The sequence below is a fragment of the Coloeus monedula genome, assembly GCF_965178545.1.
Source record: "Coloeus monedula genome assembly, chromosome: 3".
In the NCBI taxonomy this organism is placed as follows: Eukaryota; Metazoa; Chordata; class Aves; order Passeriformes; family Corvidae; genus Coloeus; species Coloeus monedula.
In genome coordinates, this window is record NC_138783.1 from 88,110,963 (window position 1) to 88,136,959 (window position 25,997).

General features: G+C 37.2%; 1 protein-coding gene across 1 annotated transcript in view; it reads left to right on the forward strand.

Moving 5' to 3' along the window:
* TMEM131 (transmembrane protein 131) overlaps nt 1–25,997 on the forward strand; it is a 94,539-nt gene that overhangs the window by 58,768 nt on the left and 9,774 nt on the right. Inside the window, exons 12-33 of the mRNA XM_082278246.1 lie at nt 1,042–1,150; nt 2,848–2,956; nt 3,660–3,813; nt 3,915–4,085; nt 4,353–4,463; nt 4,549–4,683; nt 5,122–5,226; nt 6,563–6,649; nt 9,731–9,883; nt 10,037–10,112; nt 10,215–10,332; nt 11,836–11,974; nt 12,067–12,176; nt 12,537–12,603; nt 13,523–13,674; nt 14,955–15,097; nt 16,228–16,414; nt 17,471–17,656; nt 19,610–19,768; nt 20,353–20,948; nt 24,063–24,238; nt 25,448–25,575. Of these exons, the coding sequence (XP_082134372.1) occupies nt 1,042–1,150; nt 2,848–2,956; nt 3,660–3,813; nt 3,915–4,085; nt 4,353–4,463; nt 4,549–4,683; nt 5,122–5,226; nt 6,563–6,649; nt 9,731–9,883; nt 10,037–10,112; nt 10,215–10,332; nt 11,836–11,974; nt 12,067–12,176; nt 12,537–12,603; nt 13,523–13,674; nt 14,955–15,097; nt 16,228–16,414; nt 17,471–17,656; nt 19,610–19,768; nt 20,353–20,948; nt 24,063–24,238; nt 25,448–25,575 (3,371 nt within the window). The remainder of the gene's footprint in view (nt 1–1,041; nt 1,151–2,847; nt 2,957–3,659; nt 3,814–3,914; nt 4,086–4,352; nt 4,464–4,548; nt 4,684–5,121; nt 5,227–6,562; nt 6,650–9,730; nt 9,884–10,036; nt 10,113–10,214; nt 10,333–11,835; nt 11,975–12,066; nt 12,177–12,536; nt 12,604–13,522; nt 13,675–14,954; nt 15,098–16,227; nt 16,415–17,470; nt 17,657–19,609; nt 19,769–20,352; nt 20,949–24,062; nt 24,239–25,447; nt 25,576–25,997) is intronic.

Here is a 25,997-nt window from a genome sequence, read left to right on the forward strand (position 1 = left end):
ATTTACAATCAAGGACAGCTTGGCTTGGGAGGACTGTAATTGGTTTGTACCGCTAGCTGTCTGCCTTGCTCCTCCCTGACCAAGAAAGGCTCAGCTGCTTATCAAGCAGGTGCTAAACCTCTGCAGCCCAGCAGAAGGTAAGGCAGCACTCATTTCAGTTTCAGTAATACAGCATCCTGTAATTTGCTGTGGCTTAACAGCTGCTACATGAGCAGCTGAGCTGCTCTTAAAGCAAGAGAAGACAGCTGGGGAGGAAGAATCATGGCAGCCATCCTAATTTTAAGCAAAACAAGAGTAAGAGCTTTTTAGATGCTTCATGCCCACTTTCTCTGTGGAATCTAGATGGAGAGCTTGCTAGCAATCTTTATAGTCTTCAGATGACATGGAATCCCTTATCCTGTGGCATGGTACTATGAGTACCTCTACAAATCAGCTCTGGCTAATAACTGACACAATAGCTCATTTACCTTTTCCATTTAGTTTAAAACAGTAGTCCTCAGATGAAAAAAGTGACCTTGTAAAGTGTTAGTGTAGAAAAAGTGTCATTGCAGATCTACAAAATGTTTCTCTATACAGTTAGTTGTTTTTTTCTCTGCAGACTTAGCATGGGATTGGAGACAAGGGAGATATCTGCATCCTCTCTGGTAGTTTCACAACTCAGTCAACGGCTTTGTTAATGAGTGTACCAGGAACAAATAGCCTAGCTATTGTAACCCCGCAGCATTAAGAATAAAAATTAAATCTTAATTTAAATAAGGTTTGTTTTCTATTTTATTAATATTTTCTGGCCATACTGTCACTTAATTCAACATCCCCAAGGAGAACTCACTGTTACCCACTTTCTTGTATATTGACTGAGTAATTTGTAGGACCTGAAAAAAAATTCTAAAACCACTTGTAATGCTGCTTTGTCATGGGAAAGACAGACCTGTAAGAGCTTGGCCAAAACTAGTTGCAGTTGTATCACTGTGAAAGACACATGAAGGCTTCACAGCATGTTAGCAACGATAAATTTACAGGTGCTTCTTATTTTGTTTGCAGAGTGTTAGACCTACACCACAGAACGAAGCTATAACAGTACATTTCAAGCCCGTTACGTTAAAAGCCTCTGAAAGTAAATATACCAAAGTTGCAAGTATTAGCTTTGATGGTAAGTACCACTCCTCTCTTCTTATAACTTGTCAAGTGCTTATGAAAACTTACTGAAGTTTCATTGATTATCTTCACTCTCTTAACAAAATGCTATTTATAATTTTGAGAAGGAAATAGAATTTTCCTACCCGGAAAAGGCTTATAGTTCTTCTGAACTGTAGTTATTTCTGAAAGGATTGTCTTTGTTCATGATCAGCAAGTATCTTAGACTGGTAAATACAGATGAGAAGAGAAGGTATTCTTGATTTTTCTAATAAACATAGCAGTATTCTTATGTTAAGGCACTGATAATTTAAATGTATTTTTATTTTAAACAGACATTTTAAACAGGGTGCTGAGACATCTTGTTTAAACTGTAGTTCTGCCAGGAAAGGTTGGACTGAGTGATCCTTGAGGTCTGCTTCCAACCTGGTATTCTATGATTTTTCTCCTATATAGTGTGACTTTAAATACTATGCTGACACTTTGCAGAAAGGCGCCTCTGTTTTTATAGAGATTTTAATCAACTGTTAGAATGGTGGTGACTACTTAGATGTTACTGCTTTAAGATGGTAGTTGGTGCTGTAACTCTTTCTGCCTGGATTGCTTAAAAATGGAATCTTATAGATGCAATGCTTGTGGTAGACATAATTTTAGAAGTAGCATAGATAAAGAGGACAGGATTGATTTTTATTATCATTTATGGATTAGCACTTTAGAAATTTATTAGCTCATGGTTTCTAAGACAAGCGAAGTATGTTTTAGCTTATAAATTCTGAAATAGATAAATTCTGTCAACTTGAGGTGATAATATATTCAGATTTTAAAGCTGGTGGGAATTGTTATATGAGGACCTACTGGCTGATGTATGGTGCATCTTTAGAAGGAATGGTGGTTCCTGGGAAAAATACCCAGTTAAGCTGCTTAATGTGTTTAAGGAATTGACTTGACAAATTCTTATCAGTGAAGCAGCCAGCCCTAAATATTTGCAATGTCAGCTGTCCTAATTACATGCAGGGGCTTTGGGGGTTTGGTGGTTTCTCTTAATTAGTATTTGAATCCCCTTGATTTTTTTGGCACTACTGCTACCCGGCTAACATCACTTGTTCTGTGATCTTGGAGCAGACCTGTGAGCATCACTCTTGGTGCTTGTGTAGTTTGGGTTCTTACATGGATTCTACTTCTATATTTGTCTTTCATTTCTTCATTATTAAGAAGTTGTTATGTTTCTGGCCCAAAGTTCCTTTCAACTGGTCGCTCTTAGTGAGGGGACCCAGCAATCTCAGGCTTCTATTCTGTTAGGGGAGGGATATATGTATATAGGGTTAGGGGAGGTATAATATATCTGTATACTCCATACTCTTAGTGAGCAGTTCAGTTCATCTGCGGTCCAAATTATCTTCTGGACATGTTCAAGTTATTTATATGACAGAAACAATCAGGCTTCCCCATTGTAGATAAGCTTGCTAAATCAGTCAGGTCATCTAACTGTTGTTAAATGGGAAGAATTCATAATTGGGATCTCTTGTTTCATAGACTTTACACCATGTCAGTTTGCTTATTGAAATTAAATTTCCTTAAACTCCACTTTTTTCCTTCCATGGTAATTAATTTGTGGGCTAGCTCTGTGGTTTTATTCTTCCATTCATTCTAGTCTAGCTTAATGGATCAATTTTTGTCAGCTTTAACAAACTTCCTATATTCTTGTGTATACAGCATCAAAAGCTAAAAAAGCATCACAGTCTTCTGGGAAAATAACTGTTAAAGCAAAAGAGAAGAGCTATTCCAAACTTGAAATACCGTATCAAGCAGAAGTGTTGGATGGGTAAGCTTCCAGTAACTGAACATAGCTCAAAAACTAAATGCTCTAAATTAGAAGGGAATATTCCTGTTTTTAAACAAATGGAGGAGGCAGGTAGTCTTAGCCATTCATAAGCTGGTTTCAAGGCTTGAGTTAAAATTGTCCTTAGTGAGTTGTTTTTCGGAGCAGCTGAAGACTGCAGATGAGATATTGGAAATATTTCTGGTTTTGCATTTGCTGTTCTACTTCTATATGAAGTACAGGTAGAGAAAATACTTTTAGTTTTAAGCAAAATTTTGGAAGAACTCTGTGTTCCTTGGGTTTTGTTACTTATTTACAAAGTATGGCTAAGTTGACTTTAAAAACATTTTTGAATGAGGTGCTGCTTTATCAACAGAACTGGCAGAGTATTTTAAAGGCAAACAAACTAAACCTTACCTATCAGAATTTTTGTGCTGCAGACACATGATTTGGTTAATAAGAAATATGCATGATTTGCAAATTGTCTCAATACTTCAACACTTCCTTTTAGTCCTCCTATTATTCTGATTTGCATGTTTTCTTATTTGATTTACTTAGTTATTAATGTCCCTGTAGTGCTAATAATATTGTTTCAGCATGCAGTGGGGTATGTACCTTTTCTGCTGTTTGATGAATTCTAGTCTATGTGTAAGGAAAATACTTTGAGGACAATCTTTATTTTCTTTACACTGTTTTCTTTTAATAGATATTTAGGATTTGATCATGCTGCCACACTCTTTCACATCCGTGACAGTGCTGCTGATTCTGTGGAAAGACTGATCTATCTATCAAACACGTTCAGTTTCGCAGTCCTTATACATGATGTTGTGTTACCAGAAGAAGCAAAACCAATGTTTAAAGTAAGTCCCATTTCAGTGAATGCTTTTACCTAATAGTAAATGCTTAAATGTGATGCACTTTGTTCAGTTGTAACCTTGGTCTTCATTGTTCACTGATCTAGGTCCAGAACTTCAGTAAACCAGTCTTAATTCCACCTAATGAATCCAGATACATTTTTACACTTAATTTTATGCCTTCCACATCATCTGTTCACATAGATAACAATATTCTACTTATCACCAATGCTTCTAAATTTCACCTACCTGTCCGAGCATACACAGGATTTCTAGATGTAAGTATTTTTTTTCCATTTCTTTTTTTTTTTTTTTTTTTTTTTTTTTGCATCTTCTGTCTAATTAGAGGCAGACTTCATAGGACTCTTTAATTCTTTATTCTACTTTTGTGTCTGCTGAAAACTTTTTTTGTTCCCTTTAAAAGCTTTAGTTTTACATAGGAAATTTAGTTGTGTTAAAGTTACTAATGCATTTTTTAATGAGCATAGAGTTTGAGCACACTTTATATTTCACTTATGCTAAAATACTTTTATCAATCTTTCTAGTACTTTGTACTGTCTCCAAAAACTGAAGAGCGATTTATAGATTTTGGCATATTGAGTGCAACAGAAGCTACCAGCATTTTATTTGCAGTCATCAACAGCAATCCAATAGAGGTAAGGATGCATTATTTTTAGTTTATCTTTTAAAAAAATTACATCAGTGTGGTTGCTGAAAACAGTACCTTTTGTTCTTTTTAAGCTGGCTATAAAAAGTTGGCATATTATAGGAGATGGCTTGGCTGTAGAACTTCTAACAACTGAAAAGGGAAACAGAACAACAATAATTGCAAACCACCATGAACTACAAAATGCTACTGCTTCTGATCAGTCTTCAGTAAGTAATCCTTTGAATCCATTGCTCGAAGCTAGATTTAGGAGGGAAGAAAAGAGACAAACCTCTGCAACTTCTTTCAGTTTCGTTTTGGCAGAGTAGAGATAAGAATTCTGAATTTTTGTCTGAACTTGAGTATGATAAAGCATATAGACTTCCTAAATTTATTCTAAGGAGCAGCATTGTATTCAAATTGCTGTTTCTGACGTTTACCCTTTCAAAATCTAACCAATCTCCATACCCTCAGATGATGCTCATCATAAATCTGGGATGAGTGGGAATTCATCACCACAAGGAATAGATAATTTTTGTGTTAGTCACTTATGTATGAGAATTTTTTGTTTATCACTGACAGAGGTTTTAAATGGTTCTGAGTCTGTTCTTAGTGAGGTTTCGTTTTGTTTAATGGAATACATTGGTGACTTTTTCTACCATTTACAGGTGATCCTAGCATCAGGCTATTATGCAGTGTTCAGAGTAAGTCTAATAGCAAAGGAACTTGAAGGAATTCATGATGGAGCTGTACAAATCACAACAGATTATGAGGTATATTTATTGTATAATAAATGGGTGTTGCCCAAAAGATATGTTCAGTCTTTAAGTGTTGTATTAGTGGACAGACAGTAGCATGAGGGAGAAGTTGAGGTTGGAAGGGAACTCTAGAGGTCAGGTTATCTTTGCAAGTTAACCCTGCATCATACAACAGTAGTGCTATTTATGCTTCTATTATGATTTTCATCCGCCTTTCAGAAATATCCATTTAAATCTGACCTAATGCTTTGCAGTTTGGGTTCTTCAGTGACATGGCACATCCTGAAAGCATCAATGCATGGATCTTGGGGCGTATCGTGTGCTGACAATGTGCTTCTCCATACATTATCAGTTACTGAAACTGAGCTGTAATATCAGACTTTTTTGTCAAAACGCAATGTGAAAGCTGTTTTGGAGAGTCATAGAATCATTAAGATTTGAAGAGACAAGATACCACCATGCCCTCTAAACCATACTGCAGTTTGCCACAATTTGCTGGCAGTTGATGAAACAGAATCCTTACACTGATTATTAGGGGAGGGAACAGCCAGTTGCCTCAACTTCATGTGCCTTATTTTTGCAGGAGACAGTCTAATGAATAATGCAATTGGTATTTAATATCTTTGTGTGATATACGGAAAAAAACCTCAAATGGGACTCTGTGCTTATGAAGTCAGGAAATCATGTCACTGATTGCATGGTTCTCATGGTGCTACAGAAAATGGGAAATTCCCATTTCTGCCAGTTGTCAGAGATATTCTACTTACTTTTTTGTAATGTATCCACACATGTATGTGACCCTTCAGTTATGGATTCTGAAGCATTTAATTTTCTTGCCTGTTACAAGTTATTCTACTCATATTGGTACTTGAATCTCATTGACATCCCTTCCACACTACTTTTTAGGTGTGTGTCTTGAGGTATTACAATGGCACCTTATGATGTTTTGAGAAGTTGGGTGTATCTTTTTCCCTCATTTACTTTAAAGATGTTACCCTCCTGTTTTCCAACAAAGTAAGCCCCATTCAAATGACACCTATATAATACCCCATTGGGGAGCTTATGTTTTCAGTATGCTTTTCTGTTCCTTGTAGAATAGAACTGAGGAAGGATGGCTGAGTAAAGGAGAGTTTCCTGACAGTATGGAGTGACTGTTCAGAATATGATGATGGGTTGAAATCTTAATTGATGTCTCCATGTTTTAAATGTCTGTATAATCCTAGAGTACATTAATTGTAGAATTTCAGGGTTTTGTTATTCTATGCAATTTAAAAGTGGAAGAGACATTTAAAGGCTGGAAATGTAAGAGGTTTTTTTCTAAATTTTTCTTGGGTTTTTTTTTTTTGTCCAGATTTTAACTATACCAGTGAAGGCCGTGATTGCTGTAGGCTCGTTGACCTGCTCCCCAAAACATGTTTTTCTTCCACCCTCTTTTCCGGTAAGAGAGTTGGGGAGGATTAAATGTTTACTTGCTGTGTTTTTCCTTCATATGCCCTTTTCAAGGGTGACCACTTCCTGAGTTCAGCGTCAAATTGCTGGAGAGATTGTGCTACTGAACTGTTATGATCAGTTTGTCATTATTTTGGGGGATGTTTGGAGTTTTTCTCCCATGTGTTCCAAGCATGAGTTGTCCCTACATCTCCTCAATAGCCCATTTGAATGGGATCTTGGAATACTCATGTAATGGAATAGATCTTATCAGAGAAAGATAGGTTAGTGAGCAGGACTTCATTGAGTGTTTGCTGCAATTGCCACTAATTCCATCTTCCTTCTGATCTCCTGTGTCACAAATTCTTCTGAAGTCTTTGCTACTCTTGAGGTCAAACTGTCATGGCTACAGTTGCAAAGATCACTAGTTGTTTTTTATCTTTAGGATCTGGTTGGTCTTTTTTTTTTTTTTTACTATATAGCCTCACCATTATATGGATACTTACTACACTGAGTGCCACACCTAGAACTTCCTTATGAACTGCTTCATAAGCTTTTGATAAGCTAAAATAGCTTAAAGATCCACTTCCCTTGCTTTCACTGGAGATAAAGCAGTTTCTATATTCTGTATCTGAATCTATTAGAATCTATTATTATTATTACTATTATGAAGAAGAAGAATTCCTGTGAAGAATGCCCCTTTTGAGTGCAACATTCAAATATTTTGTTCCATGTTGGACCTTAAAGTAGTAATATTTTTTTAATCTCCTTTGAGTTTGTTTTAGCTGAAATGGCTAAAGAACTTCTCAGTAATTCATAGTAATAAGCTCACAGTCTTGGTCAGCTTGATTTTTGGGGGGGCTCTGTCTTGTTTGTTTGTTGTTTGTGGCTTTTTGTTTTGGCTTTGCAGTTTTGGTGGGGGGTTTTTGTTTGTTTGAATTTGGGGAGTTTTGTTTGGTTGGTTTGTTTGCTTTTGCTTTACTTTGTTTGGGCAGATACTACTTGTAGCATCTGTGTTTCTCAGGCATAGCTTCCTTGATGTCATTATTCTTTCTCTTCCCCAGATTGTTGTGATTTTTATTGTCTTCATGCTTCTTCTAGTAATGTTTTCAGACAATTTTTCATTCAGGGGACCTTTGGCCTCCTGAATTTTGTTTGGGAGTATAGATTAAGATACAATTATCACCTTTGACAAGATTATAGACTATTTACTGTGTTCAAGCCCCAAGTTTTTCAGAGCAGTCAGCTTCACTTACTACTTCCATTAGTTGATCACTTAGCTTTTTTTGTATTTGAGAATATTAACAGCAGACTTACTTTACTTTTTCTTGGATTCATTTCAAACTAAACTCATGCTCACTGAATTCATGCTACTCTTGCATTTAGTTCTTCTGTAATGCCTCTATTACTTATGAAAATAAGTCTAAAATAGCATCAGTTCTTTTTGTTTCAGTGTTTGGTAGAGAAACTTGACAGTTACACCATCCAGGAATAACTAGGTGCTACTATTTTAGTAACACATGCTTTTCAGTTCATACTTAGGATGTAATTCTCCTGCAGCTGCCTGGTTGCCAGAGCTGTCTGTCTGTTTATAATTTTAGCGTATTTGTACCTAAGTATGATTTCTGGTATTCTGTTGGAGGTTGTTGGCAATACACTGACAGTGTATACAAACCTTGTAAAGGTCAGTGTCTTGATTTAAACAAATCTTAGCTGTGTTGACTTCTGCTTCATAGTGTCATCTTTACCTCACAGTGCCACCTCTCAATTCTTCCCTGATCAAAGCTCATCTTTGAGGACCTCTATGCTGAATGGCATTGTTCTGTTTCTCTTATTACTGATGAACAATTTTTTTTCCCATTGTCTGTTGTTTCATGTCTAAATGCTATGTGAAGGTCTTAGTAAAATACTATTTATTTGTTGTAGACACTTTAACAAACCTGTGTCTTGTCCAGTTGATGACTGTTTGTTACTCATAGGAATCCACAGATAAAGCTCTGACATACCTTCTATTCAGTTTAACAGGACTGTATCATTAAGGATTTATTCTTGTAGTTTCTATCCCTCTGCAATTACTACTATTGAGACTGTTGCAATATGTGACTGTTTCCTGAGGCCACAGTCAAATTTTGAACCTGCAAAAGACCTCGCCCATGTCTCCACTTAAACTTAGAGAATTTTTTTTTGAAGTCTAAAGTATTGATTTAAGGGGAACAAGAAAAACGTTCATTAAAAGATAGTCTTGGGTATTTATATTTGCTCATACTGAAGTCTCACCGCCAGTCCTGAGTTGCACTTTTCTTCTGCTTTTGTTTTTATTAATTGTTTCCTCTATACATGTCAGAGTTGGGTGTTGAGGTAAGGTGTGAAACATGAGCACAGAATCATTGATTTACAGCTGAGGGCAGGGGTAAAGCTTGAGCATTGTAAGGATTTCGATCATGACAATTAAAATGCATTTTCTATGCTTAAAAGATAAAATAATGTTTGACTCAGAAAAGGAGGCAGGGTTTAAGGGTGTGGGGAAAAAGCTTCCTGTTTTCTTCTTAAATGTAGTTTTGGTGTCTTAATTGCATTTGGGAGCAGGAAGGAGGTTTTTAAATGGCCTCTGTCACCTGTAGTGTTTGTAATCTTAGCTTCCCTTTACTCTTCCTTTTAGATTATTTCTAATTAATAGCAACTAATTACTATTTCTAATTGCTAGCAGTGATCTCTTACGAAAAGATTGTTTCCCTTTAGTAATAGGAGGCTCAGAAAACTGAACTTTTCTCTTGCCTCTCCTCTTCTGATACTTCTTTTATCATGATTTGATTAAGGAAAGCTGTTATCCTAGCTCTTCCAAGATACTTCACGTGTTCTTAATTTTCAAAGAAGGCTGAACTGTGTTTGGAAGCAGATGAAGGAAAGAATACAACTTCACAGAAACTTACTATCTTGAAGTGTTGCAAATGGCATTTCTTTAAGATAGTGTAATTAAAAATCTCAGTTTAGCATTTCAGCAGTGCTGTGGTCTTTGCCAGTCTGCATAAATATATACATATGCTAGGAAAAAATGCATATCCTGCAGACTTATTTCCTTTTATTTTTTTAGGGGAAAGTAGTTCACCAGAGCCTGAACATTATGAACTCCTTTTCTCAGAAGGTGAAAATACAACACATACGGTCCCTGTCAGAAGACGTAAGGTTTTATTATAAGAGGCTAAGAAGTAATAAAGAAGATTTAGAGCCAGGAAAAAAATCAAAGGTTTGTTTATGCCTTATTTCTAAATCTTTGTAAGTTATCTTTTCTTTATAGCATATGTTAAGTTTCTGTGCTCAAGAGAAATCTTCTTTCTTTTTTCTTTGGTCATCAGATTTACTGTGCTGTTTAATTGATCAGCTCTTACATGTTTTGCAGATTGCAAATATTTATTTTGATCCTGGTTTACAATGTGGAGATCATTGTTATGTAGGATTGCCCTTTCTATCTAAATGTAAGTAATGTTCAACTTTATAATGAAAATCATTTAAAATAAGTTTTCTAGTTAAGTAATGATTTTACGTGGAGATTTTTAAAACCACAGTATTTGTTACAGCGGAATCTAAAGTTCAGCACAGCACAGCAATGCAAGAAGATTCATGGGATTCTGACTGGGATTTGCATGAGAATTTATTCAGAGAATGGACAGAAATAAAAGAGAATGCAAGCCATAGGTAAGTATTTTATTCCTGTTGTTTGCTCAGGCCTTAAATCAGTAATAATTCTGTGATATGTGTGCTCTTATTGAATACAAAGCTTCTTAAAAGCTGTGCTCTTTGAGAGGGGGCCAAGAAGGAATTGCTTGGCCTACTCTGCAAAACCTTTAAAGAGAGCATTCTAAAAGTTAAAAACAGTAATAATTTCATCAAATTAAAGAAAACACTGAAAGTTACTATTCACTGAGTTGCTGGAGTTCTTGAAAGGATTGTAAGAGCAAGGCAGTCTCTACTCTCCAAAAATCTCCAAAAACAGATTATAGTGTTTGTTCAGTATCCCTGCTTAAGCTGTTTTAAAATAGTATCCTCAATATTGCTTTTAACATTTCATAAGGTTTTCTGTTGTTACCGTACCAGGGTTATTGCATTTCAGTGAATTACAAAAATTTTCTTATATTTTACCTTGAGATGATCAATGGTCACTACTTAATATTTAGAAAAAGTCAAACTCTGTAGACTGCTACATACCTTTTACATCTGCCTTCTCACACATAAAGTTGGTTTAATCTCCAGGAGACACGAGTTAACATTAATAGCAAGTGTGTGTCTTTTGTGTTGATAGCATCCAGGTTACCCTTTCAAAACAGGTATGTGAAGAAACAAAATGTCTGTACGCAACCAAATAGAATAACAAAAGCATTCCCCCTTTATCACTTCTGTGTTATAATGGTGATATATTAATAACTCCTGAGAAAATTTGATCTAAACAGAATCCTCTATTTAGCCACACCAGTAACTTTCAAGAATGTCCTATCCCCTACAGTAAGAGAACAGTAAAGGAGAATGCTACTAAACATTAGTTCTGAATAAGTAGTAGTTCTAGCTTGAATATACAATGCTTTAATATTATTTATTATTATATATTCTAGAGTATTTAATACTTTTAAAGAGAGTTAAAATTACCCAGCTGTCCAAGGGATCATTCAGGGAAAGGACAGACAACTTCTGAAAACAGAGGGGTTGTGACTTGCACATTTGGAGTCTCTCCAAAATACTTCTCTGCATTTGAAGTCTAGTATTTTGTCTGTTTTGCTGACTGGAGAACTCAATACTGTTAGTGTTGTTTCAGTTCATGCTGGAGAGCTTGTAGGAAAATGGGACCCAAATCTGGTGTGGAGGTTGGTTAATAGCAAAGAACTTCATTCACCGATGGAAATAGTGGCTAGCACCAAGTGGGACTTGTTCAGATTTGCTTTAGGTTTATTAGATAGGTGTGCAGGCACACAGTCTGTGTACCCATTGCAGTTAGAGTAGATGTACTGATTTACTGTACATGTGCAGGCAAAATCCATTTTCTGGATTGTGGATGCTATATTGGAGTTTTTCCCTTTCTACTGTTTGTACCTTTTCAAATCATCAAATATATTTTGGGTTATTTTTCTTAGTGATCTGAATCTCAGTTACATTCTCAAAATTTGTTCCTGCAAAATGTAAAAGTAAGTTTTATAACTGTTCCTCCAGATTGAATGCTGTATTTGAAGTAGACACAGATCTTCAGAAGGATGTCCAGTTGAAAATTACAGCAGAAATGTCCTGGCCTTCCATCCTTAGTTCACCACGCCATCTAAACTTCCCTCTTACCAACACAAACAGCTCATCAGTAAGTTCTTTTTGTGATAATACCATTTTAACAGGTGTTTCTGATTGCATTAATGGTAATGTAAACTTCTAAAAAATTGTCTTTCTGAATAGGAAGAAGAAATTTTTCTAGAAAATCCAGCTGATGTTCCTGTGTATATTCAGTTTCTTCCAGTAGCTCTGTATTCTAACCCATCCACTTTCATTGACAAGCTGTTAGAACGGTAAGTGGTGTTGTGGAATCCTTGGGGTGTTCTCACTCGGTGGAAGAAATGCATTTTACATGGAATGAATGCATGATATGGCAGTTGTGTTGGTGGTTAGTGTTGGTCACCTGTAGAATTTGAATTCTATTGCCATTGAACACACATCTGTATTTTTTACTGAGCTAAAATGTGTTTACATTACTTCCTTAACTTGATGTAAGGGGGGGGGGGAAATAAGAAAAAATCAAGTTAGGCTTTTAGCTGTGTGTTGGGCTACCATAGGTACTTGATTTGTGCTCAAAGCCATAAATACAAGTATGTATTATTGTATATACCTGTGAGACCTGTGAGAAAGAAAAAATTGCGATTTCATTTCAGGTTTAATTTGAGTAGACCAGCTAATTTCAATCAGAGGACTCTAGAGTTCCAGGTCTTCAGAAATTGTGTAAGTATTTCAGTACATTCTTGGTAATTTTAAATTCAGGTATTTTAATGTTTTAATAATAGTTCAGCCATACATGCCTTCAAGTTTAGGTATTAGTATGGAAAATGGGATGTCTATTGGATATCAGGAAATTGGGAAAAGAAATTTCTTTAAATGTGACTAATCAAGTGTCACTTTTTCTATATACTTACATCATAATACAACTGTTGAAGTTAGAGGAAGACTGCATTTACTCATTCTCTTACTGACAGGATTATTTTCCTCAGCATAGTGGTTACTAGTTCTAAAATTAGGAAAGAATTTATTTTTCCATTGCTTTGTTGGTTCTTTTAAGTGATTTGAGTATTGTGGACTACTTTTAAGCGTGTGCTTTTTCATATAGAGCATGCCACATCCTAAGCACTTCTTTTTCTATCTGACTTTTCCTCTCCATTTGCAGTTTGTTTTAGATTAACATTCGATGCTTGTTCAGTGTCTGAAGACAAATGGCAAACTTAGCAAAATACACTTTTTTGTGCAGTTCTTCTATTTTGTTTGCTTAACAGTGGAAAATTCTGAGAAAAAAACATTCCATAATGGTTTGATGCTAATTTAGTGTTTGAAATATATATGCAAGAACTTCTGATACCTTTCTTCCACTAGAACTTTATGAATCTACATGGGTGAAGTTTACCTCAGTTCTGTTCTGTTGTTCTCTCTGTGTTGTTCTGCTTCTCCATTAACATAAGCAGTTTACTAATAAGTAGGGAAATTTTTGTGCTATCAGAGTTTCTGGTTGAAAAAACAGAATATGTCATTGGGTAGTATCCTTTGTTTATGACAAGACCACTTTTCTAGCTAAAATAATACCATTTCTATCAAATACATGTAAAAATGTCCTATTTTTAAAGCATTGCTTTGTTTTCCCCACCCTCTTAAGGTCCAACCACTACAGACAACTGTGGGACTTACAAAGGGCCTGGCTCATCATTTCATTTTAAGTCTAGTATTAAAACCTGGTGAGAGAAAGTCTGTCAAAGTAAAGTTCTCTCCAGTTCTTAATAAAACTGTTTCATCATTGATTGTTATCAGGTAAGAGAGATATTTCTGAAGTAAGTGTGGGTTTTTCTCTGTTTTTCTATTTATATCATACTTGCGATCAGCTGTCAAGAAACTATTGCTTTTACAAGAATAACTGTAGAATCACATGTCTGCAGAAAGATTTAATTTAAATGTAATTGTGACATGTTTTACAGTATTTTAACTGTATTCAGTACATACTCAGTAATGCAAATACATAATCCACTATTATACTTACCACAGAATCACAGAAGGGCTTGGTTTGGAAGGGGCCTTTAAAAGTCATTAGTCCAAACCCCCTGCAATGAACAGGGACACCTTCAGGTTTCTCAAAGCCCTGTCAAAGCTGATCTTGAATGTTTCCAGGGATGGGGCATCTACCACCTCTCTGGGCGACCTGTTCCAGTGCTTTAGCACCCTCACTGTAAAAAATCATTTTCCCTTTATCGAATCTGAATCTACCCTCTTTTAGTTTTAAAACCATCCCTCCTTGTCCTGTCACTACAGGGCCTATTAGCAAGTTTGTCCCCATCTTTCTTACGGACTCCCTTTAAGTACTGGAGCTCCTGTGTGGTCACCAGGAGGCTTTCTCCTTTCTAGACTGAATAATCCCAATTCTCTCAGCCCATCCTCATAGGAGAGGTGCTCCATCCCTCTAATCACCTTGGTGCCTCTTGTCTGGACTTGCTCCAACAGCCCTGTGTCTTTCCTGTGCTCAGGACCCCAGAGCTGGATGCAGCACTCCAGGTGGGGTCTCAGCAGAGCAGAGTGGTAGAATCTCCTCCCTCACCCTGCTGGCCATGCTGCTTTTGACACAGCTCGGGGTATGACTGCTTTCTGGGTTGTGAGTGCACATTGCTGGGTCATGTCCAGCTTTTCACCCACCAGTATCTGGAGAGTTGATTTCTGAAGTACATCCTACATCTCTTGAAAAAAGGGTCTCTAGTTAGAGATGCCCTTTGCAAGATCAAGCTACAATGCAAGTTCAGTCTTTCTAGTAAAGAACATTGAGTAACTATTTCACTTACATATCAGGTGTGATGCCTTAGTAAGAGAGATACAAATTTTAACTACTATTCCATTGGGGTTTGTATTTGTATGCTATGATGTGATTTCTTAAGAGTTTTGTCTTGGAAACACTATGTTTGAGACCCCTGGTGTTTATTTCCATAATGTGGGGACTTATCTGCGGAACAGATTATATATTTGTTCTCCAGACTTGGGATATAGACTCATAATCTATAGAGAAGCTTTTATGAATGTTTCCCCCTGCCCTTTTCTTTTTTACACAGAAATAATTTGACTGTAGTAGATGCCATAATGGTACAAGGACAAGGAACAACTGAGAGCTTGAAGGTTGCAGGCAAACCTCCTGGTCCAGGAAGTTCTTTACGCTTTAAAATCACAGAAGCATTATTAAAAGACTGTTCAGAAAGTGAGTACTTCTTGAGCTAATATGCTGAACAGAAAAGAAGTCTTATTTTATGTGTAAAACTTGAAATGTGTGGAAATACTTTTCCCCTCTTCTAGTGCCCCAGAAATTCAATTCCTTTAAATGCATTAAAATTGCTACTTTATTTAGGCAGAATACAAAATGTATTATGTTTTTCATTTTAACATGAAAACTAGGAAAGATAAAACAGAAGCTCTTTGTCTACTAAAATTCAAGACAGAGGAGGTAAAGATCTGGGCATATTTACTAGCAAAATCTCTAGCTCCTAAATTTAATATAAATTGGATCATGGGTGCAACTTTGTGTTCTTCTTTTCCTCACACCTTCATAGTCTTTCCTCACACCTTCATAGCCATTGGGGAAGAAAGATTGGGTATGTTCCTTGATGAAAAATTAAATTCCAGGCAGATTCTACTCTGAGATCAGAGAGAGGTTTTCTGCTCTGTGGCCTCAGGCTTACTTCTCAGAGGAGAGCTGAGAGTACATATATTACCTAACAAACTGGTAAAAGAGTTTTAGTTGTACCTGGCATTAAAATCTGTTGTGCTACTTTGCAGTCTTCCAGACATTTCTAAGGTGCTATGTTAATTATTATCTGAGATTATTCTGCTTTTTTTGAGGGGTGAGTAAGAAAACTTGAAATAAAGCTTAGTCATTACCTTTTACCTGTTGTGATTAGGGATTTTTTTGCTAATAAGACATGTTGCTAAGCCATGTATTTTTATTTTTAAGACACACAAAGAAAAAGGAACAAACTGTTTTAATTCTTCTCTTGCTGGGACTATTCACATAATACCACAACATTAGGCAGTACATCAAAGAACTTTGCAGCTTAGCTGATATCTTTGTGGGGCCTCAGTGCTGTCAGAAGTTAGGGAGTATTTGTTTTTTTCCCTCATGAGTTAGAGGGCTCTGGAATTGTACAAGTGCCCTACCTTGACAGTGATGGGAATCTGGCTGCAGAGATATGTTTCCTACAAGTTAAAGTTTCCAAGGACCTTGCTAGTCCCCCTTATGCTGTAATACTGACAGAACTCTCTTCTGCTGTAGAATATGAATATAGTGAAGGATATCTGCTTAGCATAACACTAACCACTGCTGTTTGCTTCTAGAAATGAAATACAAGGAGCCGAATTTCACACTGAGAAGAACATTTAAAGTGGAAAATACAGGGCAGCTGCAGATTAATGTGAAAACTATGGAAATCAGTGGCTACACATGTGAAGGATATGGATTTAAAGTAGTTAACTGTCAGGAATTTGCACTAAGTGCCAATGCCTCTAAAGACATTGTCATATTGTAAGTGTTTTTTCTTAAATCTAAATGGAGTGTTGCATTTGGAATTTTAATTTTGTTTCAGAGAAAAAGTCCCTTGGTTAAATTCTGAGGGCTTTTTACTAAAGTTTGAGTGTATGGGGGGTTTATACAGTATTACACAACTATGACATTTTCTCTCTTCTTGCAAACGCTATTTGATTTTTCATACCATGTTTTTGTGACTGGCTATAGTATTACTTCTATTACTATCCAGTAAGTATAACTTGCTGTGCTGGAATATGTTACTATATGGGGTTATATTAATTTCCCTCTTTTGACTTGTGAATGCACATGGGACCTAGACCTACATATCGTTTTGGTGCATTGCAGTATGTAGAAAAGAGCCTTTGGTCTAAGGATTGTTATTGTAATGCGCAGCATTTTAGTCTTGAATATTTTGTCTGCTGCCTTAATGATAATGTTTGTGTAATTCTGTCTGGTTTTGTTGTAAAAAAATCTCTGCCCCAAACACTGATTTTTAACAGTGCTTTTTTGTAAAGTTAACTATTCAGAAAATGGTATCCAAAAAGTTCAGAAGCTGCTTCTGTTCTGCAAGTGGATGTAAGAAATATTGCTGCAGTGAAATAGTATTTCACTAGTATTTCTGCACAATTTTAGTTTGTGATGAGACTGTGACGTAGTGGTGACGCTTTTGAAAAGTCACGTTTGTGACTTAAAGGTGAAGTGTTTAAAATATTTATAGCTCACATAGTAGTTGGTTCCATTACTTACTTAGATCTGCTGTTAAATTTTTACTGCATTCACAGCTTTTATTAAATGGTGGTAATACCTTATTTTCAGTTGTTATAACTTTGTATGGTACCTCAGGAGTATCTAGTATCATATGTGTTAAGCATAGGTGTTAATGAACATAGTCAATTACATCACGGAGATTTGAAAGATATGCAAGTATTTTTAGGCTGTGGGGTAATTGGTTGAGTTACAGGTTTATTAATTTGTAATTTATGTTATAAAAATTGCCTCAAACCTTTGCACTGTTCATATGGAAAGTTCTAATGTGCTTTATGCTGTTTCCAGGTTTACACCAGATTTCACTGCTTCCAGAGTTATACGTGAATTAAAATTCATCACTGCGGGAGGCTCTGAATTTGTATTTATCTTGAATGCATCGCTTCCATATCACATGTTGGCAACGTGTGCAGAAGCACTGCCCAGGCCCAACTGGGAACTGGCACTGTACATAATCATCTCAGGAATAATGAGGTAGTGTGTGTGTGTGTTTGTTCTTACCGTGGTACAGGCACGAACTACCGCTGCTCGAGCACGGGTTACGGAGAAGCACGTGTGTATTCAGCACATGCAGTAATTGTTGTAAAATAAAATAGGCTAAAAGGAGATCAAATTAATAAACACTCCTATAGATTGAGCCTGAACTGTTTAAGGCAGAGGACTACTGACTTTCTGCTCAAACCACGGACAAAATAATACACTTCTTGCTTGAACCTATTTTCTTAAGTGAGATACATACTCCTGTTAGTCCTGGTAATCTGTAGGGGTTTTGATAAATAAGGCAAACTTGAAGCATATTAGGTATTAAAGCACTGCTGGCAGTGAATTCTTGTAGAAATGTAAGCATCCTTCTGGAGTATTGTGCTTTAGAGAGATATGAGGCAGTGACTGTAATGAGCTTAGCAGATGCCTTGGATGAATTTAACTTTGCTGCCACTTGTTATGTGACAGACAACTGGTGATACTAATAATGGGATTTCTAAGAACCTGAAGGACATTGTTCGTAACACTGCACACTCACAGGTTATGTAGTAGGATATCAATGCATGTTTTTCCTCAGCAAACAGATGTGTCAATTATACCTTGTTGAATTAGGAATTGAAAATGCCGCCATTTTCATAGCCTTAACCTCTACTTACCTTTATTTGAAATTAGAAGTTGTAAACCCTGTGTCCCTTCTCACCTCTTGGATATGAAACACCTTACCCCACTGCTTTTGTGCAGAGAAAACCCTAGCATGGAAACTTACCAGTATGAGTTTTTACCCATCAGTAGCAACAAATGCTGGTTTTCTTTTCATTAGTGTTAAGTTTATATCTTAGTGTGAAATGTATTGGCACTGTAGATGCCTCTGAAGAAAAAGTGTTCTTTCTGTGTTCTGCAAATCCAAAGCATTATCACCTACATGTCATATTCCTTCCCCCCCCCCCCCAAGTAAGTTACTGGCTCTTCCATTTTGCAAATGTTCGCTGAGGTTGTCTTTCCTTGTAGGGATTAACAAAAGAAATAGAGAAGATAAAGTTACAGCCCACTTCATTTTCTTTTTTGACTCTTCAGCACTTTCCTAAGTAATGCAGTGTTTAGTGAGTAAAGTGCATTTCCCAAAGTAAGAGGAAAATTTCTGTTATTTAGGAAATTTTGTGTCATCGCTAACACTGCATTACTTAAAGTGCTGAGTGAGTACTTGTGTGGTCTCCTTCTATATATGTGCTAGAAATGTATAGGCTGAGTTTGTTTTTAGTTCTTTGACAGAGTAAGTGATGTTTGTCAGCTCCTAAGTGTAGTTTGCTTGGATAATTTTATATGTGCTGTATTTGTTAATTAGACTTTACAAAGAATAGAGAATACTAACCCCTTCCCTTACTGTACCTTTTTCTAAAAAATACAAAAATACATCTTAGCAGCAAACTAGAGAAGATTTCTAATATATTTCATAATAGTCCAAGATTTCTGTGCATAAACTGCCTCTAACTTTTAGGATGCCATCATGTACGTGTTTGCTAGTTGCCTCTAGAATAACTCTTCCATATCATTGCGAAGTTACCCTTAATTTCTAGGAGTGAGCACTAGGAATTTATATAGTCTGTGTTTTTTATCTTGATAAGGTGTTGTTTATTTTGGCCTACCGTAAATCACTATTGGTTTGACTAGTTACATGCTTGTGGCTCCAAGTTTTGAAGTCCAGCTTGCTTTCTTTCGGATTTATACACTTGGCATCTAGCTTCCATTCTTAGTGCTGGTGATTTGCATATCATGCCAGTCTTGTGTATGTTATATTTCTATCAGACGAAATTGTGGTTTGGATGCAATTTTCAGTGTTTTCAGTACAAGACACAACCTTTCTGTCCTGTGTGATTGGAGTCGTTAGTTTTTAAATGCTCAAAACTAAGAAATAAATCCTTAGATGACTGCCTTTCTTCTCTGCAGTGTACTCTTTCTCTTGGTAATTGGAACAGCCTATCTAGAAGCTCAAGGAATTTGGGAGCCATTTAGAAGACGCTTGTCCTTTGAGGCCTCAAACCCTCCCTTTGATATGGGAAGGCCACTTGATCTCAGGAGAATAGTTGGAATTTCATCTGACGGAAAGTAAGTAAATGTTCGGGCTTCTTGTGGTACTTTTCCAATTTATTTCTTCTTTAGTTATCAGGCCAGTAAGAAAGTAATACTGCTCTGTAGAACAGGTGAATGAATAAGCAGATCCTCACAGTTGCTTATAAAAAGATGACTCGAATGAAAAGATTAATTTTGTGATTGTGAGGAATATTCTTCTTTTGGAAAAAAAAAGGAAAGAAAAAAAATAAATCCACCAAAACCCAAACCCTGCCAAGTTTCCTGTTAATATTTTCAAAAATGAAATGTATAGACTGCAAAAAAAATTTCAGGCCAGAAGTTCCTACCTTAGGTGTCTTAAGTAAAGATTGTCTCCTTTCAGTGTTCCCTTCATCATTTATACCAACAGTTATTTTACTGTGTTTTCATTCCTATGTACAGCGGGCAAGGGAACAGGAAATGGTAAAGCTACTGATTTGCAAAACCAGTTTTAGGCATTTTTGCTGGTCGTAAGCCTAGAATAGTGTAGTTCAAGGCTTCTTTTGGATATAGTGATTCTCTTTTCATGGTGAAGAATGGAAACATTGTTGAGTATGTTTCAACATGTGTTATTCTTCCAGCTTGAATACACTTGGATCGGATTCTAATCACAGTTCATCCAGAGGAATTTATGGAGCAGGCAGTTCGTCATCACGATCCGGTGCAGGGAATCATAAGCAATGCAATGCAACAGCACACCTTCACAGCAATAGAAATGCACCTGATGTTGAAAACATCAAATCCAAAACCAATTCAACTGTACCTAACAGGACTTCAGCACAAGCAGCTTCCATGCAGTCAGTGAACAGAACAGGCCCCTTTACCTTGGATTCAGGTGCCACAGCTCAGACTCATGCCGCAGGCAAAAGAGCCAAGGGAACAAGGCAGAACCAGCAGCTGATGCAGCAGCAGACACCACCTTTGGCAGAACAGCCCCTCCAGCAACCCCCAGCATCCGGGCCCCAGCAGCAAGAGCAACAGACTGAAAGTGCTTTGCCACAGCTCCCACTTCTCAGCCCATCTCACGGCGAATGTGCCAGCAGCAGAAGGCACAGCTCGGAGGATTCAGATCTCACTGGGCTCATAGAAACTATGGAAAAAGACTTTGACCACCCAGAATCCCCTTCCCCTGATGTGTTTACAGAACAGCCCCCATCTCCACTAGCAAAAAACAAAGGTAATACAATTCTGCTTTAATGGAATGATTCACTGTGTAAGCCACAGGACAAGATTTAATCAGCTGTAAAGGTCGTGTTTTCATAGTGTGGAAAGGGAGCAGCGTTTCTCTGCACTTCCCTGGCCTGCGCTGTGTCCCTGTGTCTTGAACACTTGTGTTACCTATGGCAGTGAAGTTCACTGTGTGGTGCTAGCTTGTCATTCTTCCTGCAAAAACAGTGGCATGTTTTGATGAAAGCAGGTGTGAATATCTAGACACCTGATTCTATGAAAAAGAAAAATGCTTTTTGTTGCCACTTCTTTGCCTTTGGGTTGGCAGCTGTCCCTCCCACCTCCATCGTTTGGACTTGGGGCTCAGGGCTAAGTAAGGGAAAAGGAAGTTGTCCTAGTGTATTGTGAAAAATGAGGCAGGGAGGAGGGGTTAAGAGAGAGATGGATAAATAAACCCATCTGGTATTGTTTGGGAATGGAATTCTTCATGTCCAGACTTGCAGTTGTAGAAAATCCTTAATGTCAGGTGGTCAGCAAATTAATATAAGGCACCTGTGTCTATACATTGCATTCATTTTTGGATGAGGCTAGAGTTGAGTTGGACTTGTTTATCAGTCTTTCCAGTTATGTAGTGCTTAAAATAATGTACTGAATTTCATACATTAGATATGTTTAGACTTTTGAAATTATGTCAATTATTTCCTTCTTATGAACACTTTGTTAGAGTAGGATTTCTAATTATGATTTTTGTATTAGCAATTTCAGTTGCATCTCAGAGTTACTTGATTATTTAATCTTAATGTGTTTATTTCTAAATTATTTTTCACTTTTTGCTACCAACACTTATACAGAATTGGCACTGGTCCTGTGTTGCTTATTAGAGATAAAGTTAAGAAACTTAGTCGTGGGAAGGCGTATAAACACTGCACCATCTGTGAGATCATGCACCACCAAAGAGGAAGGCTTCACTGTTAGGTGGTAATGAGTAGAAAGTTCTTAATTAGTTCAGAGTGGATGCTAGGATGCATTTGGACTTTCAAAGTGGAGACTCTGAAGTGATGAGAGGTTTTGGTGTCTTGCTGAAATAATACTACTCTGTTTCTGGGCTGTTTTGTTTTTAGTTTTCACAGCGGGAGGTGGCTGGGAGAATTAAGAGAACTGCCATCAGTTTGTCAGGTGTTCATTCCGTAAAGGCTAAATGGGACTCCAGAATGTGATGTGATGTGATGGTAGGGAGGTTTTATGGACAGTGTCCATGTTGGCAAACAGTGCAGTGTTGGAGCTCTGGAAAGCAGTGTCTGGTAGTGAGGATGCTACATCCTCATGGGTTACATATGAGCGGGTGTGCAGTGGACTGATCCAGTCTATGTACTGAATGCCTGAAGGCGCTTTTGGAGCACATCTTCCATTTCTAGCTCCCCTTAAGAAGCAGCCCTTGCACTTGAGAGCTTTTTGTGATGCAGCTGCACACAGTACATGAAGACCACCACGCTTGGTTTCAAAAGCGAATTCCCGCTTCATATAATGTAGTGTGCCCATTTCCATCTGTCCTCTTTAAAATGTAAAAATGTAAAACCATAGGGGGAGTTCCATAATCTATCAGCACCTACATGCACACATGGGTATTCATCTTTAGGTAAGTATTTAGAGCTAATCACAAACATTTGCAGAAGCAGCAGCTTCTGGACTAAAACTGTCATAAGACCCTGTACAGAATTCCTGTCTTTATAGTCTTCTGTTTCAGCTTCCAAATACTTGGGTCCTAGCAGACTGCTGCGGAGGCTGCATTAGATTTTTGTTAAACAGCTGCTTTATGTTACATTTTAATGTCATGATAACATTTTATATAGATTTTCTAATTATGAACATTGAGCTGTTTAGCAATCCTGAGTGTAGATTACATTTTAAGCAAATTTTGGAATGAGGCCTTCTGAGGCACAGCCAAAATGCCCCCAAATATGCTGGAAGCCAACCTTGAAAAAACTTTCATAGGAAGATTTACTTGTATTTACATATCTATTTGCATTCACGCTAAAAAGAATATTTTTATCTCCAATATTTTTGTTGTTCTAGGTACTGAAAACACTGATACTTATGTCTTAAAAAACAAAGTTTGAAGGCTCTGATATGTATCTGGTATTGGCTAAAATACTGAAGGCAAGTTTCTGGTTTGGTACAAACTTTACCATTTTGCCGTATAAAGTATAACAGCTGTCATGGTGCTTCCAGTCTCAATTCCAGCTCAATCTGTTACATATTCCAGAAGAGGCAGAATCCAGTTACTTGAGTACAGCAACAGCACAGGTTACTTGAGTCTTTATTTGAGAGAACAATTAAATCCATTGAGGAGGTTGTATGCAGGCACTGTGTGGCTCATAAATGAGAGTGCTTATTCTGAAGAGTAGTATCTTAAGAAAGATCCTATGAGTAAAGGCACATACTACAGCTAGTAAGACATAAGAATGTTGTGAAAGCTCATATCCTGTGAGAGCGTAGCAGCAGGCGATGCTCATGAAGACTCCACACACACACGTGCACAGTTGCTCTGTATTGAGAACAGTACACGCTGTAGGAATAAAATACGTCAGGAGGAGAAAGTATAATTGGTGTGAGATTTTCAGGCATTGGTAGTTTGGGTTTTTTACCTCTTTGCTAGACAAATACTGTTAGTGGTTTTTCTCATCCACACTATTTCAAGTTCTGTGTTTTGTTGGATTTTTTTTCAACTGACAAGTGTGCTGATCATTTCTGTTCTTCATTTGTTTGGATGATAGATCTTTTGCCATCCTCAGAAGTTTATGCTTAATGTTACGTGGTTAAACTGTCAAATTGGATTCTGTGGTGTTTAAAAGGAATGCCAGGAACAGAGCAGAGAGGAATTATAGGCAACCAGGTGCCCACATCCACAGGCAATGGGGACACTGCTCAGGAGTGTAAATGTGATGGTGGAGGTCAAGGTTCTTCTTTTGCTCACGTTTGGTGCAAAGGGGTAAAAGAGGTTGGTGTGTCATAACAGGCAACAAACTTCAGAGGCTTAATCACATGGGATGGCCTCCAAAATGAAGGGAACTAGCCCATCTCAGAGTACTGCTGCTGAGAATCTGAAGCACCCTTATCTTTCTAGGAAAAGGGAAAACAATTCAGCGCAAGGCTAAGCCACAGAAGAAGCGGGAAGAAAAGGACAGAAGAGGGAAAGGAAAGCAGCAGGAGGATGAGCTGAAGGATTCCTTGGCAGATGATGACAGTTCTTCAACCACAACAGAAACCTCCAACCCAGATACAGAACCACTTCTCAAAGAGGTATGGCACTGCTGAGAAAAGGAGGCCCTTGTGTAGCCATGTGTCACCTGTTGGAGTAGGAACACAGTCTCTTTCCCCCACACCATCCTCAGCTTTCATATAATACCTAACAAAGGAAGAATGTTAATTAAAAATCACTTTTCCCGATTCTTGCCTTCACTCTATATCAAATCTGCACCTCTGAGTGTGAACATGCTTGAGTCCTGTAGTCTCAGGACTAAAAATTCCCAGGTGACTGTGGCTTGAATAAGCCAGCAGCTATCAGCAGCATCATGGTAATTGTCTCCTGGCCTGTTCTATTTGCAGAATAAAACACCAAAGTGTGGACACTAATTTCATTCAATAATTGAGTTTCATGCTAAATCCATGCCTTTTGTCAATTACAAAGGCTCAGATCAATGGTGATAACTTGTCAGCACATAGTTAACTTAATTACCTTATACAATACCCCTACCTTTATTTAACTTGCTCAGCTCACATGCTCCAAGGTAATAAACTAAAGTCTACAATTTCTGTAGTGGTTGGATTGCCATAAATATTTTGTCCTAAAGCAAACTCTGACTAAACAAAGCAGAGGTAATGGCAAAGGGAAGAAAACCAAGCCTAAATTTTGATGTCTTAAATTTGAACTTTGTAAAAGACAGGGATTATAGCTGTGGGGGAAAAAAAAGGAAATCCGTGTGATATATTTTAAAGGTTATAGTTTAGTAAGTTGTCACTTGAAAATTACTGTTGATTTTTTCAGGGTGGCTATTTGAGGATATACTTGTATTTAGAAAGTCTTAGAAGTGTGGTTAAAGAAAATAATAAATTGAATGGTGAAGTTGCTCATATTATTTGCTTCGTTGAAGAGTCTATTTTAGGTAGCCTGGACTGCATGCAGCAGATGCAGTAAAGGTCTCAGTACAGAGCTAGCATCTTACTCAGTAGACTCAGAGGCTGTGGCCAGGGGAGCTGTGTATTTGCAAACATCAGATCTGCTCAAAGCTCATTAATTTGCTATTGTGATTTCTGCTTCTCCAAATAGAAAAAATACAAACCATATTTTATGGGTAAACTCTCTAAGTCATAAAAAGAGACCTTCAATACTGCAAAAAATGCATGTTTTCCAACAGCATTCTTTCCTCAAACTTCTTTGTTATGTGTGTTCTGATGCAAGAGGGGGGCTTGCTTTTCATGATTATTAACACGTCATTATGTCTTTTACAGGAACCTGAGAAACAAAAGGGAAAAGTTGTAGCAGAAAAACCTGAAAATGAAACAGTCCCAGTAAAACAGAAAACCAAAAAAGTGCTTACAAGTATCAAGAAAGAAATCCCTGTAGATGTGAAAACCAGGTAAGCATAATGAAGGCTTTTTAGTAGGGAAAGTATCATGTTTAAAGGGAAGATGGATTGATAAAAACAACTGTATTTGCCTGTTGTGGCTGCTAGTTTGGCACATGCCAACAGGTACCTTTAAGTAGCTTCATCTTCCTTCCTGATATCAGGGAGGAATATCTGAAGCTTGCAAATAATAAATTACTTAATGGAAATACAGCACGTAAGTGAGAGCTAAATCCAGCAATGAAAATCAGGCAAAGCAATGTTAAGGTTTTTATAACAGGTAACTGCATACAAAAAGTGGGGTTAATGTTTCTAGGGGCAGCACACTGAGCCCACGTTAACGTGAGTGCCTTCAGCTGCCCTTGGTGAAACTGCAGCCATGGTTTCCTTTTTCATCATAGAGTAAGGTCAGTTTTGGATACATTATTAAAGGA